Source organism: Protopterus annectens, chromosome 3.part0 (assembly GCF_019279795.1).
Source record: "Protopterus annectens isolate FY-2018-M chromosome 3.part0, PAN1.0, whole genome shotgun sequence".
Lineage (NCBI taxonomy): Eukaryota > Metazoa > Chordata > Ceratodontiformes > Protopteridae > Protopterus > Protopterus annectens.
Window position 1 is genome coordinate 844443622 of NC_056731.1, and position 22539 is coordinate 844466160.

The window sequence follows — 22539 nt, forward strand, 5'->3', positions numbered from 1 at the left end:
TTCTCTCTGGGTCTACCAAACTTGCTTACTTTCTTTTCACATGCAGTTTTATAAACCTCCAGTTTTTCACTTCACTATTTCTACCCGATTTGATACAATTTCACTGGCTCTATACATATATCTACGGCAGTCATTAATGTTATGGCAGCTTCTATGTCTCTCACATGATCACTTGACAAACCACACACACACGGACACACACACACACACACACACACACACACACACACACACACACACACACACACTTCTCTCTCATACAACTGAAATACATAACCCACCATTACAGCATTTGGTTACTCTTTGACTCAGAAATGTCATGGGCAGATGCATTGTACAAAACAACATATAATTTTTGAAAATGTATTCTGTGTAAACTAAAAGAGCTCTAATTTAATGGTTCTAATGGCACATTTATCATGATTTATGGTTATGTATTTTGAAATGCCCGATTAGCCAAATCTGTTTTTGCTGAGGCATATAATTTCAGGAATATTATGAAGGACAAATAAAGGATAAATGGAAGATTTTTTTTTTACTCACAATACTCCTGGAACTTCTGTTTCATCAGGGTAACACTATCCTTCTTTCTCTCTCGAAACTTAAACATATTTACAAATAAAACCTTTTATTAACTTCCTTTATGGATGTGCCGAAATATAGCATGATGCCTTCTTGAATTTCTTAGCCATTATGTTTGCAGCAGGGAACAAACTGAAATTACTGATCCCTGATTTCCAGATTTCTACAATAGATCTCTCATTGATTTTTTTATGACACCTCATAACACTTTCATTTTGAAGCCAAATACAATAAGAAGATAGATACAAAATGTTCTGTCTGCTTTTGCTAATACATAACACTTCACAAATGTTAAGCTATGCTGCTTGTGCAGTAACGAGATCACTGCAACTGAAACTACCATAATAAGCTCTTAGTTCATATGCAGGTAATATGGCTTTAAGGTGAACATGTGAAAGTATTACCTGCATCTGTGACAGCTGCCATTAGTTCTACATGCACATTCAAATACTAAAGGAATGAGACACAAGCGTAAAAAAACTACCTAATCTGAGATAACTGCCACATGATTATGCAAGCAGGGTGACCACAAAAAATTTTAGCAACAGAGACAATTGCACCCAGATGTTTCGGGTCAGCTTTGCATGAATAAACAAGTACTGCTAAAAGAGACATAGCAATGAAAAATAAACACCTATTTTTAAAATGGCTGCTGCTATGAGCAACTTATAAATATCTGATTACTAAGGTGGTGAGGCAAATTTTGGAGAAAGCTGTATATATGTAGATCTGTATTTATATATATATAGATACACACACACACACACACACACACACACACACACACACACACACACACACACACACACACACACACACACACACACACACACACACACTCACATACATACATACACACACACACACACACACAAACAAGATTTGCTAACTTTGGTTTTCTGGACTTGTACATACTAAGCAGTGATGCACATGTATGGAGGACTCAAAGATGTACAACATGCCTCCTAAGATATGGCCAAGAAGTTTACTTGTGAAACACCAACATAAATCCAAGCTGGCTGCCACAAAATTTCTGAACATACAGCTGCCAACATCAGCTACATCATAGCTCTCTCAATGATATCTTAAGGTATAACGAGAGTTTTAAATGACTCTGAAAATCATAAAAAGAAAAAAAAACTTCAAAGAATAGTGAAATGAATACTGTGAGGTTCGGTGTGTCTCATATAGCCTAATGGGTTAAGGTTTGGCTCATATTGGTAATGCATACTAAAAGCATTCTATTTACACACACACACACACACATATATATATATATATATATATATATATATATATATATATATACGGTAATAATGGGGGATTTACTATCACATACTCAAATCTACTCTGAGTGTTAAGATGTCCGAATCACATGTGTGGAAATCTCAACACTGAACACAAAAAATGTTGAGGGCAGCATTTTAGTAAAGTCGAAATTTCGAACATGTCGACTTTACTGAAATGCTGCACTTCCGCTCAGTATTAACAAACACTTCTGCAGGGGGGAAAGCCCCCCTACATCCCCTTTGTGTGGGGCTGCGTCCCCCAAATCCCCCCTACTTATATAAACAAACACCGACATTGCACTACAGTGGTGGAAGGCTGTATTTACCGATCCCCACTACAGTGCGATCTGCACCACAATGTTGAAACTTACAATAGTGAATGCTCGCATTTGTAAGGTTCGACAATGTGGCATTTGTAATTTCAGTTCGGCCATAGGCAGTTTCGCACAAATTTGAATCACACGAAGTGCGATCAACAAAGTGAATTTAAGCCTAATGGGGGATAGGGTAAATAGACTCCCAAGGCATACTGATCTGTTTATTCTAAACAGGCTAAAGAACTTGAAGTGTTTTTGAAATTTTGATCTTTATTTCAGTTTTTATCCATAGTCATGTGTTGATTCTACTTCTAAACAGCTACCTGCCCTCACACTAAGCCACAGCCCTCACCTTAGCCACCTCCACATGAATCTGCTATTAATGCACACGAAAAGATTAATTACTTACTTAAAAGGTGTGAACAGAATGTTTAATGTTGTAGCTTTTTTCTGAGCCATTTTCACCTGTAAAATAAGAAATAACAAAAAAGATACAAAAATACTGTGAATAAAACTGCAAATAAAACACTACAGAACAACTTCTTTCTGGTCGCTTCAATGTGGCCAGTTACGTCATATGTATTATATCTCTACTTCGACACTAAACGAATGGACCATCAGCAGACAGATGCTGTCCTGACAGCTATAGCTATAATATACTAATGCAGAGCTGTTAATGTGAACTTTAACATGCAGATTATCAGTATTTATCTCTATGCATAAATGTGTGTGTGTGTGTGTGTGTGTGTGTGTGTGTAAACTGTATATATGTGTACATATCTACAAGTACAGCTAAAAACACCTTAAAGAAAACACTAAATGAAAGTACAACATGAGGGAGTCCACATATGAGTAACCTCACCATTAAACGAACCATAAATCCTCAAAAAATTAAAAACACAAACTACGATCTGCAACAAACCACTTCCCCCCAAAAAACAATGTTATTTGCAGGCGAGCATGCCCCACACATCCCATTTCTGTAAATATACCAACTCTGAGAATACACAACAGTGGGGAAAGGGCATATTCTCAATCCTGTATACACTGTGTTCTCACATAACTTCAGTACTCCAAAATACATTAAACACCCCCCAACATACCTAATATGCCACCAAACTATTTCAATACACTTTACTTAAAATAATGTAACTACTAAAAACACTAACAAAGCCAATGCTAGCATTCATTTAATATCAATATTACTTATATTTTGCAAAAAGAAAAAAAAGCCTGTAAAGCAAATACTAAATTATTGCACAAACTAAGACCACAATGCCACATGCAACAAGCAAACTATCCTAACATTCACTCATACGTAATAAATAAATAAAAACAATTCACCCAAATATTATCACACAAACATGAACTCAATCTGTGCAGCTGCTCTTTCCTGCAGCACAAAAAACAACTGACCAATACAGAAATAATGACACATTAATTTATCAAAATGTGCAGGAATTAAAGCGTAGGTGACAGATGTTAGAATTTCAAAAATCAACTTGGTGAAAGACAATTCTGACAACTGCCACACAGGATGTATGGGAATAAGGATGGCACCTTGGTGCGTCTCCTAGAATATTTCTTAAATCTATTTGAGCTGTAGCCAAACGAACACTATATACCTTTCTTTTGAGCCTTTTATGAAGTAACAAGATCATTCATGTGGATAGCTACAGTATGGTGGAAGGGATATATAAACCATGACATAATATTTGTGGTAGATCGGTATATCAGGAATGATCATTCAGAGGAAGTATGTAAATGGAAACTCAGTATCCTAGGAATTCAAAAGTGGCACACTCTACAATTACACAGTGCAGTGCTACATGGTTGGATGACAAGTAGAAGCCTGCATTTGTGGAGGACCTTAGCAATGTTGAGGTGGGCCACATGAATGCACTCAGTATTAAGAAGAATTATAAAGTTACTAAGAAATCAATCCAGTACTTTTCCACTGATTCTGTATGGTAGTAGTACAGATGAGATTAACTTGAACAGGATAAATAATGGCTTGCTCTCCCCAATGCAGACTTCACATTATTTAAGGCATGATACAGGTAACGCTGGTCTCCTTAAGGGCGTAATCAGATAACTTATACACAGGGACATTGATGTTCATTTTTTCCAGGAAAAATCCCAGTAAATCCTAAATTTGGGTTGTATGAGAACTGAAAAAACACAAGATCTTTGTGGAATTTGGCATTTTTGCACAAAGAAGTAATTCACTATAAGATGTATTTCTGCACATATTTATTATTTATAATATTGTCTGCTTGCATTATGGAGTGTTCAGTACCTAGAATCCATTTTCATTTTCAATACATCCTGAAGCAGAAGAAAATTATAATGAAATCACAGCAATAACCAGAAATTACATTTAAAAATCATGGGTAAATTTCCCAGATTTCATCTCATGAAAATGGAACTTCTTTTGGAAAACCGAAAAGCAGTGTCCCTGCTTGTACATATTCACTCAATAATGGATCGTGGCTATTCCTGCTTGTTGATTATCACATGGTTTGGAAATATCCAAAAGTCACAAACTGATGAACGTCTTTAAAATGAGTGGCAGAAATGGTTTTCAAGAAATGGGTGTCCACTGATTTCAAATATGAGTTTTATCAAACCAAATGTTTTTTTAAGATGCACATTTACATGCAAAGGACAGATGTGACAAAACTTGAAATAATTTTTTTATAGATTCATAGTTAAGTATTTGGCTAGCTGGCCTTGTGGGCTATTTTAATTTCCCTTTTTGTGCTTGAAATAACATAGCACATTTGATTATTAACGGGCCTTACCCATCCCTTGGTCGATAATTATATATTATCCCTGATAAAAATAAATGGAATCATACTACAGATAATTTGGTCGATAATTATATATTATCCCTGATAAAAATAAATGGAATCATACTACAGATAATTTGGTCGATAATTATATATTATCCCTGATAAAAATAAATGGAATCATACTACAGATAATTTGGTCGATAATTATATATTATCCCTGATAAAAATAAATGGAATCATACTACAGATAATTTGAAGGGACCCATGCATGGGATAATGCCTCTGTCCATTAGTAGTACAGGGGGCAATTCTGGGGTCACTTTTCTATTTCCCATCCATAGATCTAAGTTGCACTTGAAAATGGACAGGGATGAACTTTTTTTTATGTGGAACGGGAGTCTGCTCCACAGCAGCAGTATCCTATGTGAAATATACCTGTCCCTCCAAACCTTTCTGCTGATGTTGCAGAAAAGGTTTAGATCTCTAAACAGAGTATTTCTAATGTCACTTGACTTGCTGATGTGCAGTAAATCCATCAGTAATGGCTTAGAAGATGCCTTGTATGCTAGACACAGGTCACCTCTTAGCAGTCTATAGGATACAGAGTATAGTGACAGGGGCTTGAGTCAGTCCAGGTGGGACTTGTTGTTTAGGCCTTCTATCCTTTTAATAAGGTATCTCTGTGGGTGTTCCACTTGTTACACGTGTCTGGACAGATACATGCCAAAGGGGGCATTATACTCATTGATTGGCTTAATGAGGGCCAAGTAAAAGGAAACAATGAAATCCCAAGGTCTAGACACAATCCTTTTGTTTATAAGCTGTGCAATATAAAAGGTCTTTCTTACAACAAAAGATACGTTTTGGCCAAAAGTTAGGTCACTGCCCACCACAAGTCCCCAAATTCCAAACAACTGGGTCGACTCTTAGGGGGATATTGCAAATGTGGTAGCTCCTGGGTTAGATAACTTCCCAAAGGATACAATAATGCATCCTTTGGCAAGTACTTTCAGACCATGATTTTGACATCAGTTATTTATTTGAAACAAACCTTCCTACAGGACAGCAAAGTCATTTGGGGATTCAATGACTACTCCTAGCTTACAGTCATCTGCACACTTAAGTCAGCCAGAGCCCTTTGGTATTAACTTTTACTTCAGAAAAGTAGATGCCAAACAGGAGAGGTCCCAACACAGAACCTAGAGGACTCCACTGGTGACTAGTCTCTTTGTGGAGGTAACTTCCCCTATTTGGATTATCTGTATCCCATCTGCTATTCAGTTGTCAATCCAGTGTGTGGCCCAGGGGTTTATTTCCAGTTTATTTAGAGTTTCTACTATGCCTATCTGGGGAATTGTGTCAAAAGCTCTGGACAGGTGAAGGCATACAGTATGTGCCATTTTACTTTCATCCATTTCTTTGGTGACCTTTTCAAAACATCCACAAGGTTGAGTAAGCATGACCTGATCTTGACAAATCCAAACTGAGATGGGTTCAATGTTTGAAGGTTCCCTATGTCCTGAATGATTAATTCCGCGATATGTCTTTTGTCTTTTCATGGCTTTGCATATGGAGCTGGTCAGACGTATGGGACTATACTTGCCTGGGTCTGTGGAAAATCCTCCTTTATGTAGGGGAATGACTGTAGCTCTTCACTTGGTACAAATCTTGTATGGAGGCTAAGACTGAACAGTGTTGACAGAGGTGTGGCTAAATCATGTTTCATGCTATTTAAGATGCAAACCAGGAAGACAAACTGGCAAATAAAAACAGGCAGTTCCTCAAGTGAAAAATGCCATCCAAAGAAACAAACAAAGCAATAAAGTGTATAAACAACCATACAATAAGGGAAGTACTTCAAAGCAGTGATGCCAATATAAATCCACACTATTTTCTCCAAAAAATAAAAGTAAAGTTTATTAACCTGAAAGCTTTCGTCTCAAATAGGTAAAAAGGAAATGTCTAATGATGTTCCTTTTTCTCTTGAGGAGATGCCTGTTTTTATTTGCTATTTAAGATACATCCAGAGGGATCCCTATCAGATTATCGAAGTTTCAAAACTTCGAAAGTCATATGGTCAGGACCATATGATCGAAGCTTTGAAACTTTGAACATCTAGATTGGAGACCGCAGTACACCTAGGAATGGGTAATTTACCCTTTTCCACAATGTGGTTCGATCTCAGACTTGATATATTTAACTAGTAGGGGGTGTGGGGGGTAGGGTGACTTGCCCCCCTGCAAAAATGTTAAAAATAGAATTTTTTTTTTAATGTTCGAAGGTCCGCAACTTCGATCATACGGTCTTGACCAGAGCTTCGATAATCTAACACAGATCCATCAGGACCCACTGATGCAGTATATTTAACTTTTAATAGCACTTTTAGGACTTGGTTTTGTGTGATTGCTGGAGGTTAGACAGTTTCAGGTATATACTGATGAACACACGGAGGAAAGAAAGGAGTAAAATTAGAGCTAAATTTATCCACTGATTTGTTTGCTATATCTTCAGTCTCAGTGTGAGTAACATCTTTCAGCTCAACACACTGCTGTATTGTGCTTTTGAGATTACAAACATAACTAAAAATGCCTTGTGATTGTGTTTAGCTATTTTAGCTTCAAACATTGAAAGTTTTTTCATGCTTTGGAAATTCAACTGCTCAAATATTATAAAACTAATGAAAGTTAATACAGCTATAACATGAATATGTTTATGTAATATATGTACAAAAATGAAAAATAATGCCTCATTTTCAATACTAAATGCTTGTAAGCTGAAGTTATTTAGTGACCATCCCATAATGCCTACATTTAGAAACTACAGTGTTTAATTGGAAGTACTGACTTTATGTGGTGGTGGCTTAAATGTGCTACACCATGTTATTGGATGTTCTGAATGCTGACTGGCTTCCTTATTGTCAATAAAGCTTTATTAAAAACACTGCACTTATTTCTTCGAATTTTGTGATCAGCCATGCCTGTATATTGCATATGACTAATTTTAATTACAATGCCCTATTGTCTTATTATGTAATTTTTGTTCAGTACCTTCTTATTGTGCATTTTGTCTTGTATCATCTTGGAAAATGTATTTATTTACTAAATTTGTTTACTGGAGTACAGCTCTGATCACAATGCACTGTTTTCATGCTCACCCCTGGAATTTGCACTCAAAAGTTAAAAATATAGTTAAGTATAAGTATAAAAAAATGTAATATAATAACAAGTTAGAATGTGATTAAGATCATATTGAATTAAAGCAATGTACAGAAACACTGACTAACAAGAACAATTAACAAAAGGTAAAAGTAAACACTATTAACAAGATGGCAATCTAAAACAATAAAATGCTGATGTCTATAAGAAAGATATGTGCAGTACAAATATTTGTTTATATTGTTATATTTACAATAGAAGATGAAGTGAAGGCTTCACAGTTGTTAGATAAAAATCTTTAAGTTAATGGACACATGTTAACATGCTGGAAGGTGTTGCTGGAGTAAAAAACAGTTCCAGGAGGAGCCAGTTATCAAAGACAATGTTTGGGATGAAAATGATTGAAAAGTATCAGTCCACTTACAGATTGTCAAACAATAAATAAATAATATTATGTAATTATTACAAGGCTATAAATAAGCAGGATCTTTTTTATAAGAAACTGGAGACAATGGAAGCACTGTGCAATTGGCAGACAGTTCAATATACAGTGGATATAAAAAGTGTACACACCCCTGTTAAAATGCCAGGTTTTTGTGATATAAAAATGAGACCACAATAAATCATTTCAAAACTTTTTCCACCTTTAATGTGACCTATAACCTGTACAATTCAATTGAAAAACTAACAAATCTGTTAGGGGGAAAAGATAAAAAATAAAAAACGTACAATAAGCTGGTTGCATAAGTGTGCAAACCCTTAAACTAATACTTCGTTGAAGCACCTTTTGATTTAATTACAGCATTCAGTCTTCTTGGGTAGGAGTCTATCACCATGGCACATCTTGACTTGGCAATATTTGCCCACTCTTCCCTGCAAAAGTTATTCCAAATCTGACAGATTGCAAGGACATTTCTTGTGCACAGCCCTCTTCAGGTCACCCCACATATTTTCTATAAGATTTAGGTCTGGGATCTGGCTGGGCCATTCCAAAATTTTAATTTTCTTCTGGTGAAGCCATTCTTTTGTTGATTTGGATGTATGCTTTTGGTCATTGTCATGGTGAAAGGTGAAATTCCTCTTCATCTTCAGCTTTCTAGCAGACGCCTGAGGGTTCTGGGCTAAAAGTGACTTGTATTTGGAACTGTCCAAAATTCCCTCCACCTTGACTAAAGCCCCAGTTCCAGCTAAAGAAAAGCAACTCCAAAGCATGATACTGCCACCACCATGCTTTTTTCTTTTGGTGATGCTAAGTGTTGTTTTTGCGCCAAACGTACCTTTTGGAATTGTGGCCAAAATGTTCACCCTTGCGTCTCATCAGACCATAACACATTTTCCCACATGCTTCTGGGAGACTTGATATATTGTTTTGCAAATTTTAGCTGGGCCTGGATGTTTTTTCTGTGTAAGAAAAGGCTTCCGTCTTGCAACCCTTCCCCATAGTCCAGACATATGGAGAATACAGGAGATTGTTGTCACATGCAGTACACAACCAGTACTTGCTGGAAATTCCCACAGCTCCTTCAGTTTTGCAGTGGGTCTCTTGGCAGCCTCCCTGACCAGTTTTCGTCTTGTCTTTTCATAAATTTTGGAGGGACGTCCTGTTCTTTGCAACATCACTGTTGTCCCACATTTTTCTCCACTTTTTGATGTCTGTCTTCACTGTATTCCATGGTATATCCAATGCTGCAGAAATTTTTTTGTACCCTTCTCCTGACTGATACCTTTCAACAATGAGATCCCTTTAATGCTTTGTAAGCTCTTTGCGAACCACGGCTTTTGCTGTAGCAGGCAACTCAGTAAATGTCAGGAAAATCCTACTAGGACAGCTGAACTTTATTTGGGGTTAATCAGAGTCTCTTTAATTGATGGCAGGTGTGTACCCAAGAAGACTGAATGTTGTAATTAAATCAAAAGGTCTATGAGCGTGCCTGTCAGTTTGTTATATTTGTTCCTATTAGGAGGGTAAAACATCAATATTTGAAGATGTACACAGTTTTATGTGTTATTATTAAGTTAATAGGTTTGAGAGGAGTATTGGGAGGGTGTTTGCTATTTGTTTGAGGGCTTTGATAAAACAAAACATTTTGTAAGATGTGACATAGGCTCAAATGGATATGACAAGAAACAACTGTATAAAAGTTCAACCTGCCAGACAATGTATGCATGTAAAAAAAAAAAAAAAAAAGCTGTTACACATAAAAGGTTGGAATAGTAACTTTTTAATACAATTATGCTTTCTGTGATTCTTTAAATGTCAATGGTATCACAGATAAATACAAAAAAGAAAGAGTAGTGAACTATATTAAAAAAAATGTAGTGTGCAAATAGCTATGCTACAGGAGATACACTTGGAAATAAATGAACATGTGAATTTGATAAATAAAGGTTTTCAGGATGGTTATTCAGCAGAATACCTGGGACAAAGGAAAAGAAGTGTACTTACATTATTTGAAACAGGAACCCCAATAGTGATAGAAGAGGAAAAAAGATAATAATGGTAGATTTGTAGTACTAACGGGCTACTGGCAAGGGAGAAATATTACACTGGCATGTACTTATATTCCACCTAAAACTGCTATACTGGAGCTTGAGAAAATTCTGGGAGAAATAATCAGCTTTCAGCAAGGAATATTACTTGTAGGTGGGGACTGGAATTTGATTTGCAGAAATGAAGATGTGTCTGGGGAGTCTAGAAGGGAAAATATAACAAAGGAGGGTTGGCGTTTGAAGATATTTATGAAAATATTTGGTATGGAAGATGTGAGTCCAGTACTAGAAGTTTGGAGTGAACTTACATATTATTACCCAGAATGCAAAAACTGGGCTAGGCTAGAAAAAATTTACATTTCACAGGACCATATGCATTTAATTGAAGGTCTTGATACACACCCAATAACTATTTCAGATCATGTGCCAATAATAACTAAAATAAAAATACAGGATAATGAAATAAAAATGAAACACTGGCGGTTTCCCACCTATCTGTTGAAAAAAGAGGAATTTAAGGAAATCGGTAGTGGAAATTATTCAGGAGCTATTAGAGAAGATAGAAATTTCTTCTGAAAATAAAGCTAGGGAGTGGGAGAAAATTAAAGTGGAGTTTAAAAATACGGTGGAAATAGAAAGGGAGATATGGTTAAGAAGCAACAAGAAGAGTTTAGAGAGACTGACAAATGTTCAAGTATTGCAGAAGAAGGGGAATCTCACAGAAAAAGAACAGGAGTAACAGCGGAATTCTAAACAGAAAATAAGGGATTACCTCGATAATATGCATGAGTTTAGAAAGATTGCTGTTAAGCAGCTGCTTTTGATAATAACTCTACAGCACAAAAACTTTAAGCACAATGAAGTAGAAGGGGCTGTCGCCAAGCTTAGGGAGCCTATAACTAGTAAGGTAACAAGAGATCCTAATACAGGTATCAGAAATATTATATAAATTCTATGAAAGTCTGTATAAAGCAGAGATAAATGGAAATCAAGTAAAGGTACAAATGAAAATGTTTATAGAAGAATTAAATATGCTAAAGTTAGAGGTAGATGAGGCTCAATTACTAACAGGATAGGAGAAGATGAGATAAAAATGGTAATGCATAACCACTCTAAAGGAAAGTCCCCATGGATAGATGGCATTCCTGTCGAAGTCTGGAAGCTAGGAGGAAAAAACTGATAAAGATCTGGAAGGTTTTGTCTAACAGCATTTTATGAGGAGGACAGGTACTAACATCCTGGAAGAAAGTAGTTGCAGCTGTTAATACCTAAAGAGGGTAAAGACCCATTTCAATACTAAACCATGATTATAAAGTGTTTATGTTTATAATGGTTAAAAGAATGGCAAAAGTGATGCCAAAATTGACAGATATGGATCAATGTGGTTTTGTGGAGGGGAGGCACATCGTTGACAATATTAACAGAACACTGATGATCCACAGAGATGCACAATGTACGAAAATATCACTATTGTTGGTGGGTCTTGATACAGAGAAAGCATTTGACAGAGTAAGCTGGGACTTCATGAGCTGGGCAATGGAAGCATTTGAATTCTCTTATAAAATTTTAAGACTGATTAGGAGGACATATGAAGGATCAGAGGCAAAAATTAAAGTGGGTGGGGTCCTTTCTGATAAATTCTGCTTGAGCAGAGGAACCAGGCAGGGGTCTTCTCTTTCTCCTTTGTATTTGCATTATATTTAGAACCACTGGCAAAGAAAATAAGGGACTCAGATATTCAAGGATAAATTTGGCATGGTAGTCAGGAAAGCTGGCTCTGTCTGCAGATGATATTATTTTATACCTGACAAAACCAGAAAGGGACATTGCAGTGCTGTGAAACATTTTGAGACAGTTTCAAATCTTTTCAGGATACAAAATTAATTAAGCTAAAACAAAGGCAATAGACTTAAATTTTGTACCCACACACAAATTGGTTTGGCTATATCCATATTTGATACAATGAAGTACTGGGAAGTATGGGTTAAAATTATTCCAGTGTGGCAGCTAGGAATATGTAGGAAGAGACTAAAAAGATAATACAAAAATTGAGAAATTGGAAGCTCTGTCATATGGATATGGATAGTAAGGCACAGGCAGTTACAATGTTTTTAGTCCCTTTAGTGTTATACACGTCAGGCATATTTTTATCAACCAGAGCAGAAGTTGCGTATAGCAATTAATAAGGAGCTGAAGAATTTTATCTGGGAGGGGAAGATGGCAAGAGTCAAGTGGCAAAAGCTGATTCTTCCAACAGAACAGGGTGAATTGTGATTACCCAATTTGAAGGGGGATTTCAGAGCTACACAGTTAAGGCTCCTATACATAGCACAAGAAGAAACCTATAACTCAAAGTGGAAAGGGATGATGATGATGATGATGATGATGAAACAGGGGAAAAGCTCACGAAATAAGGATAGACTGGGATTTTGAATGTAGATCCTTAAAGAAAATAATAACTATATAGAATATTAAATTCATAAAGTAGCAGAAAGTATTCTAAGAATTAAACAAAAACAGGAATGGAGAAAGGAGATTCTGATGACAGGAGATGACTGCAATTAGGGATATGCAAAATAGGCAAGAGAGGGCTGAAATTTACTGGAGAAAATTGAAAAATGATCCGAGGCACTGGGAGCAAATAATTAAAGAGGGAAAGGTAACAGAATGGGAAGAGGCTAAGAATTCATTTGGACTGCATGCATTTAGCACTCAAAAATGTTTACGGTTCTTTTCATTCCAGTTTGGGTTTACCAGCAGGCATGAGGCAGAAGCATACAGAAAAAAATGGCATGATTTTAAGAAATCCTTGGTCTGTTCACTGGCACAAAATCAAGGTGACATCTACACTAGCAGCAAATAGAGTACAGAAACTAGTGCAGAGTAGCAAATGAGTTAGCTGAGTAAAGAATGATGCAGCTGTACTTCTGCTCTTCTATCATGAAGGGGTGTGAGAGGGACTTAGTACTACCAGTGTAGAAGTCAGCAGGTTAAGAGAATGCTTCTAGTGTTATGTAGCAGCTGGATTGATGCCACGTGCAAACATCTGGAATTACTGCACATCTACCCTCCCAAAATACATCCAAGTGACTGACTACCCACAAGGATAATGGCTCGCAACCATCATTCCATCTTTCCTGGCACTCAGCTCACCACTACTCGGTGCAAGCAGATATCATATTCTGCTTTTCAGAAACAGGTGGGACACTGAATTTCATTATAAAACAGGATCCGTTTTCTTACATTTCAATGAGCTTTCTACCTTGGTTAGAAAAATAGCATCTTTCTGCGAACCTGCAAAATACAGATTTCAGCTCAGGTCTAAAGAAGCCATAAAACAGTAAAGTGTTTATCTGAATTAATTAAAAAGGGCAACCATTAACTCTTCAATTATTAAGTCACTTAAGGAGAGAACAAGCAGTGAAGATCAGTATATATTCTTCTGTGTGCAAGCTTAACTGCAAAAAAAAAAAAAATTCTGCATAACCAAACAATAATGAAGGAAAGGAAACAATAACAGACTACAATCATAAGTCTGTCTAGAAAAATCTCTCCAAAAGCAATATTGCCATATTTCCTAATTATCATATTTAGGAAACGGTCCGCTTAAAACAAAAAATGTCAGAGACACAAAGTCTGTATACCTTATACTGCTCTAGAATTTCAATGGCATTTGCAAGCATGCATTCAGCTTTAAAGTGGTCAGTGTTGTTTAGATATTCCAGAGGCAAAATTCCCTATGAAAAAAGAAGAGAAAATATGTAAATATCATAACAAAACAACAGTTTCAACATGTGCATGCTGCCATGTATTAGTCAATGCCATAGGCTACAGACAAGTTTTCACAAGCAGTTTTGTGAAACAATTCCCCCATAACAGCAGACATTTGAGAATAGGATCACTGCTGCACAAAATCACAGAACGCTGAAATAAAGTCAGAGGTGGATGTCAGCCCTCCAGGCAGGTCTTTTGGCAGTCACATCCTAGGGGTGCATGATTGCAATATCTTACCATGGCCATTAGCAGGAGCCAAGCTATAAAAAAAAGAAACGGCTCTGCACCACCCAGCTCTAGTCATTTCTGGCACTCATATGACACATGCAGAATTAGGGTATCACCAAATGCTCTTGTAGAAGACTGAAGTGGCACTGATGGTCTGAAATAACAGAACAAGTAATACAGTACATTTGTACTTGAACAGCACACTATAAACACTAGATTCCTCCTGCTATAATAATAATGGAGGAATGAAGAGTACAAAACAAGCTATTGGCAAAAATAATATTAATATAATAAACAATACAGTCATAAAAATATGTGTTATTGGCATGGAATAAGTATATCAAAGTAGCAATTAGACCTATAAAGTGCAGGAGCAGAATGGTGAAAGAGGCAAGCCTATTCTGCATCAATGATCACATTATTAGGACATCCACTGTGGTGCTGCAGTAGCGTTGTCGCCTCACACTTAGACGTTGCCCGTTCGATTCTCAGTTAGAGCGTCTTCTGTGTAGCGACATGTGTGAATGGGCGTTCCTTCATTGAAGGTTGTGCGTTAGGTCCGGCAAGCCAGTACGTAAAACTCTACTGCCAATCATTAGCGGACCGGAGTTCCGCTGTGGCAACCCCTAACCGGGAAAAGCCGAAAGACACAAACTGTTGTGATTACACTAAAGCATTTGAAGTACGCTAATCATGGTATCATTGCCTGGAGAAATCAAACCAGCAGAGAAAGTACCAAGCAGTGCGTGGATGAATGGTCTATAACATGGCCCTGCAGGACAGCCAAAGGAAATCCCTTTCTAATTCAGAACTGGGCACCATGCTTGTTATTTTTGTAGGATACATGGATGGGACTTCAGTAGTAGTTGAGAATTGCTCTGCCTGTACTGAATATCCTATCCAAAATAAAAGATAATGAGCTATTTCTTTACACTTCTCAATCCATCAGTGTGACTCCTGCATGCTTGTCAACAAAAACAGAAAGTGCTGTTTAAAAGCTGTTTGGCACCTTTGCCAAAACACTCAAAATGCTGACATATGTGCACATGTGCTAGAAAAGCGAAAAGCTGAGTTTTGTCCTAATTTTAAAGACAAAAATCTAGAAAAATATTTTATGTCATCTGCAATTATTGATACTGTGGATTTTGCTCAATTTACTTTGTTTTCCTATATGAAAACTGGAATGTTGTGTTCATACAGTTGACAGAATGAATTCATTAATTGCTATGTTGCTTCCCTGTGCTAAATCTAAATTTTTTCTTCCATTTTAAATGTTTTGCCATTTTAGTTGTATTTAAAAATTTTTAATAATTCTATTTATTTTTTCCTGCCAACTGAAGTGTTGTGTTTTACTGTCTTCAGACTGAATTCATTAATTACTGTGTTGTTTCCATGTGCTTAATCGGCTGTTTTCCCTCCATTTTTAAAAACGTAGAATTTTCTTATTGTTAGAGCAACATTTTATCCAAGTATGTGTGCAGTCTAGAAATAGTGGGGATTATTCTGAGGGAGAAGATAAGTTGCTGTTGTTTCTAGAAAACCAGCATTACTGGCTGGAGTTAAAGGATGTTTAAAAGCTTTTTTTTCCCATTGATTTGTTAAATTTTTAGCTTAGCTGTATTGCGTTAATTGAGGCTTGCTTAGTGTCTGCTGCAGATTCTGAGGGCCGATATCTGTGCATACATTGGAAAAACTAAGTGTTATTTTGCTAAGTGTTATTTTGACCATATTTTAAAGCCAAAAAGTTCAGGAAAGTAGTTTATTTCTTCTTTATTTATTGTTGCCTGTTGATTATTACAGTCTTTAGTGATATTTTAAAATGTTTTGCTAATTCTTAGCTCAGCAATACTGTACTGAGCTGTGTTTCATGCATACTTAAAGCTGTCTCTACCTTAGTGGTATGCCACAACTTTTTTGCCAGTACACAAGAAACACTTGGACACACAAACACAGACTAACACTACATCTACTCTCTTACCTAAACCTAACCCTAACCATAAAATAAACACACTCACACACAAACATAGAAAACCTCTCCCCTCACCTATCCACAACCATAACCCTAACTTTCAAACATATGCACAAACATTCTTACCCCTCCAACCCCACTCACCTGTATTGACAAAACATATCGGCTTAAAACACAACCGTTACCATTTGTCAATCAAACACACATTCAACAAAATGCAGGAAAACCATAGATGAGTGTGTGTGTGTGTGTGTGTGTGTGTGTGTGTGTGTGTGTGTGTGTGTGTGTGTGTGTGTGTGTGTGTGTGTGTGTGTGTGTGTGTGTGTGTGTGTGTGTGTGTGTGTGTGTGTGTGTGTGTGTGTGTGTGTGTGTGTCTGTCCGCATGTGTCTATGAGTGTGCATATATATTTACTATTGAAATGTGGAAAATGTATTGATCGACCGATAGTACATGTCAACCCAAAATGTAGAAATATGTAACGTCTAAAAGGCATAACAGCGAAACTGAAATACCCATCTAGCGTAATTTGATGTATTCAACATAGCATTAGGTGACATCAGTGACACAAGTTATGCAGCTTAACTTACCGTTAGACTTTCAAGCCCCGTGCAACCCCCACACCCCCTGCAAATTATACATACCAAATCCAAGATCGCACTACAGTGAGGAAATGGGTAAATTCCCTGTTAATCACTGTACCGCGATCTCCACTCACAATACCAAATTCAGACTACCGAATTATACGACACATTCAGTATTCTGTCTTCACTATAGTCTGGTTTGGCATAGTGCCTTTTTGATAAGTGCCTTCCAAACACATGCTGTTCAATCACCGGCACTACAAGATTTCAAAAGTAAACTATATGTATGTATGTATGTATGTATATATATATATATATATATATATATATATATATATATATATATATGGATCTACCTTAGTAGATCGACATGTTAAAAGAGCGAACACGAATTAACCGACGCCAGAAGATCGCAAGTCACTTCACCGATGCCAGAAGATCGACAGTGCCCAAACACGACATCGCATACACCCGACACATCATGCCAACAAACAAAACAAATCCCCTATCCAAAACCCACACACACAACACAAGCACACCAAAATCCTTACAAACGAACACTAACCCATACATACACAACTATCTACAACCCTAACCCAAACCCTTACCCTAAGGTCCGTCACTATCGCACACTCACCTAACCCGCGCCCTAACCCTAACTCACTTATCCCACCACTACCCCTACAGACCACCAACATCGCACACTTACCTTACTCGCACCCTTACCTAACCCGCGCCCTAACCCACTTATCCCACCCCTATCCCTACAGACCACCAACATCGCACACTTACCTTACTCGCTCCCTTACCTAACCCGCGCCCTAACCCTAACTCACTTATCCCACCCCCATCCCTACAGACCACCAACATCGCACACTTACCTTACTCGCACCCTATCGTCCGTCACTACCACATACTTACACATCCTTTCCAAATCGCAGTGTTCTCAGCGCCGGTGTCTTCCTCCGTCGGTCTTCTGCCTTGTCGATCTTCTGGCGTCGGTGAAGTGACATGTGATCTTCTGGCATCGGTTAATTCGTGTTCGCTCTTTTAACATGTCGATCTACTAAGGTAGATCCATATATATATATATATATATATATATATATATATATATATATATATATATATGCATCCCAAACATACACACACACACATACATACTTATATATACTGAATGATCTAACTTAATGCTTGCAACACAGACAGCTGAAAACCTAATCGCACACACCGAGTAATGCACACTACCACATACTGCACATTCAATTGAAGCATACTCAGATACACATACACACACACACACACACACACACACACACACACACACACACGCAAAAGACTGCACACAATCAAAAATACTGCTATAAATTTTTTTTACTGGAACAAGCCATCCTGCTCGACTCTAGGTTCACAGGTTCATATGAGGTTACTAGGCTAGAGGCCCTAGAGCCTTTACAAGTCTAGCCACGTTAACCCAAGTATCCCTATTTGTTATTTTTGGGGAGTTGGCAGAATGAATTTATGAACAGAGTGGGTCTGTGATCAACACCAGCTACCCCTGTCCATGAGGGACATAGGTGACACCCCAGGGATGAATTTGTGGTCTCCCATCCAATTATCTAAGTTTCATTTGAATAGCGTCAGTGAGGAGCTCTGTTTTATACTGGGGTGAAGTCTGTGCTGAATGTGTCAGCTAGCAGGTTGGCGATATCTTCCGGTGTAGTATGAGTGATCCCATCTGCAACCAGTTCGGCACATAGTTGGGCACTCCCTTTTAGACTTCAGACACTGTCAAAGAATGTCTTATGATTATCCCATAACCTCAAAACTTTATATATACCAACTAAATGACCACATAACAGCAATTTCCAATCATCAATGTGACTCAGATTCATACACTACAAAAGCTGTCACCTTTCAATCGACTATATGCAACTTTTGATTGATAACTTCTGCATTCAACAGATGATGCTACAGCTGAAAACAGTCAATCAGATGTGGATGTGATCTACTGAATGGGATCTGTACACACAAACACACATACATATATGTGTGTGTGTGTGTGTGTGTGTGTGTGTATGTGTATGTATATGTATATATATATATATATATATATATATATATATATATATATATATATATATATATATAAATAAAACACACACACACACATCTTCTTCTTTCGGCTGTTCCCATTAGAGGTTGCCACAGCGGATCATCTGTTTCCATTTCTTCCTGTCCTCAGCATCTTGCTTTGTCACACCAACCACCTGCACGTCCTCTCTCACCACATCCATAAACCTTATCTTAGGCCTTCCTCTTTTCCTGTTAACTGGCAGCTTCATCCTTAGCGACTTTTTCCCAATATACTCTGCATCCCTCCTCAACACTTGTCCAAACCAACATAATCTTGCCTCTCTGGCTTTGTCTCCAACACACACACACACATAAAATATCAAATCTCAAACTATTCTAAACAAATAAATAAATAACACAAAGCACAAAACACTGAAAATTCAAGATATAACTCATCACAAAATATCTAGCAAGTCTGTCGAAATAAAATGCCCTATAACAGACATCACAATGACAAAACCAAGATCAAGTGTCGTCTTGGCAGCTATTCTGTCAGGGAAAGGGTTTGTAGTAATGCAACGTGTAGGGTTCGGGTTCATGTCAGGGATAGGGTTATGCTTAACATATTCTAATCTTAAACCTACATATGTCAATAAAAATCCTTTCCTTAATAGAACCACTGCACAAAACAACAGGATACAGAGCATACACTTACAACACAGCATGCAAAAAAAGAAGTTATGTACTCACCATAATGTTCCATATGTTTTGTCTATTTTCATTCTTCCTCAACTCTTGGGTTCAGATCGAATCCTAGGATCCAACTCAACCACTTCTATTACTATGTGGATCAATGAAAGCTCTCGAGCTCCTCCCTTTCTCATAATGCCCTAGTCCGTAGCTTACCTCAGATCTTGTTTGCTGCCCTTTATATCAGTAGAGAATTGCAAAGGAATAAAAATATTAAGATAACCAGCAAAAACTGAGAATGAAAAGAAAAGAACCAGGTTCTTTCAACATATTCGATATTTCCAAAAGAATGACTAGGAGGGGATTGGTGGGAGGATAGTTGAGGAAGAATGAAAATGGACAACATAGATGGAATGTTATGATAAGTACATAACTTCTTTATCGAATGTTGTCAATTTTCATTCATTTCTCAACTCTTAGGACAGAGTCCCCAGCTACCTTAACCCTAGGAAAGCTGTAAGGAAGGACATTCCTGAACACTGTTGCCCCTAGAGGTCAGATCTAATTTGTAATGAGCAATAAAACTATGAGGACTGGCCCAAGTTGCAGCTACACAAATATCATCTAGAGAAGCTCTAGACAAAAAAGCTGAAGACGTAGCCATAGCTCTTGTGGAATGTGATCTTGGTGGTTTGGCTAAAGACATGCCCATTTTACTATAAACAAAGGTAATACAATCAGTCAACCATTTAGCTAATGTTACTTTAGAGACAGACTTGCACAATTTTGAATCCAAAAAATAGATACAAACAGTTGTTCTGTTTTTCTAAAAATCTTATGTTCTACGTTATAAAAAGTTTACACACCTCTGTTAAAATGCCAGTTTTTTGTGATATAAAAAAAATGAGACCACAACAAATCATTTCAAAACTGTTCCCACCTTTAATATGACCTATAACCTGTACAATTCAATTGAAAAACAAATAAATATGTTAGGGGAAAATATAAAAAATAAAAAATGTACAATAAGCTGGTTGCATAAGTGTGCACACCCTTAAACTAATACTTTGCTGAAGCAACTTTTGATTTAATTACAACATTCAGTCTTCTTGGGTACACATCTGCCATCAATTAAAGAGACTCTGATGAACCCCAAATAAAGCTCAGCTGTCCTAGTAGGATTTTCCTGACATGTACTCAGTTTCCTGCTAGAGCAAAAGTCATGATTCGCAGAGAGTTTAAGGGATCTCATTGTTGAAAGGTATCAGTCATCAAAAAGTGGAGAAAATATGGACAACAGTGACGCTGCAAAAAAATGGAAGTCCCTCCAGAATTGATAAAAAGACAAGACGAAAACTGGTCAGGGAGGCTGCCAAGAGACCTACAGCAACACTGAAGGAGCTGCAGGAATTTCTGGCAAGTACTGGTTGTGTTCTACATGTCACAACAATCTCCTGTATTCTCCATATGTCTGGGCTATGGGGTAGGGTTGCAAGACGGAAGCCTTTTCTTATACAGAAAAACATCCAGGCACAGCTAAAATTTCAAAACAATACAGCAAGTCTCTCAAAAACATGTGGGAAAATTTGTTATGGTCTGATGAGACCAAGGTTGAACTTTTTGGCCACAATTCCATAAAGTATGTTTGGCACAAAAACAACACTTCGCATCACCCAAAAGAACGCCATTCCTATGGTGAAGCATGGTGGTGGCAGTATCATGCTTTGGGGTTGCTTTTCTTCAGCTGGATCTGGGGCTTTAGTCAAGGTGGAGGGAATTGTGAACAGTTCCAAATACCAGTCACTTTTGGCCCAAAACCTATAGGCGTCTGCTAGACAGCTGAAGATGAAGAGGAATTCCACCTTTCAACATGACAATGAGGTCAAGCATACATTCGAATCAACAAAAGAATGGATTCACCAGAAGAAAATTAAAGTTTTGGAATGGCCCAGCCAGACCTCAGACCTAAATCCAATAGAAAATCTTTGGGGTGACCTGAAGAGGGCGGTGAATAAGAGATGCCCTCGCAATCTGACAGATTTGGAGCGCTTTTGCAAGGAAGAGTAGGCAACTATTGCCAAGTCAAGATGTGCCATGCTGATAGACTCATACTCAAGAAGACTGAATGTTGTAATTAAATCAAAAGGTGCTCCAACAAATTATTAGTTTAAGGGCGTGCACACTTATACAACCAGCTTATTGTACGCATTTTTTTTTTTTATATTTTACCCCTAACACGTTTGTTTTTCAATTGAATTGTACAGGTTACAGGCCACATTAAAGGTGGGAAAAGTTTTGAAATGATTTATTGTGGTCTCATTTTTATATCACAAAAAAACTGATATTTAACAGGGGTGTGTAAACCTTTTATATCCAATGTATATAAATAAAAACGCAATTGTCTGTGAACGACATATACTCTCCTCAATTTTAAATATTTGGAATAAGACTGGCAAATTAATAGCTTGATTCATTAGATTCTGACACAAACTTGAAGAAAAGAAGGGTTGGTTCTTAAGTACACTCTGTCTATTTTGAAAATCAAGTAAGTGGGCTTAGAAGACAAGGCCTACAATTCAGAAACTCTTCTGG

General features: G+C 37.3%; 1 protein-coding gene across 4 annotated transcripts in view; it reads right to left on the reverse strand.

The window, feature by feature from the left end:
- PIGN (phosphatidylinositol glycan anchor biosynthesis class N) overlaps positions 1–22539 on the reverse strand; it is a 1150670-nt gene that overhangs the window by 704572 nt on the left and 423559 nt on the right. For all 4 annotated transcript variants that reach the window (XM_044065181.1, XM_044065178.1, XM_044065179.1 and 1 more), the window contains 2 exons: positions 14273–14365; positions 2598–2653 (listed from right to left, as the gene is read on the reverse strand). In XM_044065181.1, coding sequence (XP_043921116.1) covers positions 2598–2653; positions 14273–14365 — 149 coding nt within the window. The remainder of the gene's footprint in view (positions 1–2597; positions 2654–14272; positions 14366–22539) is intronic.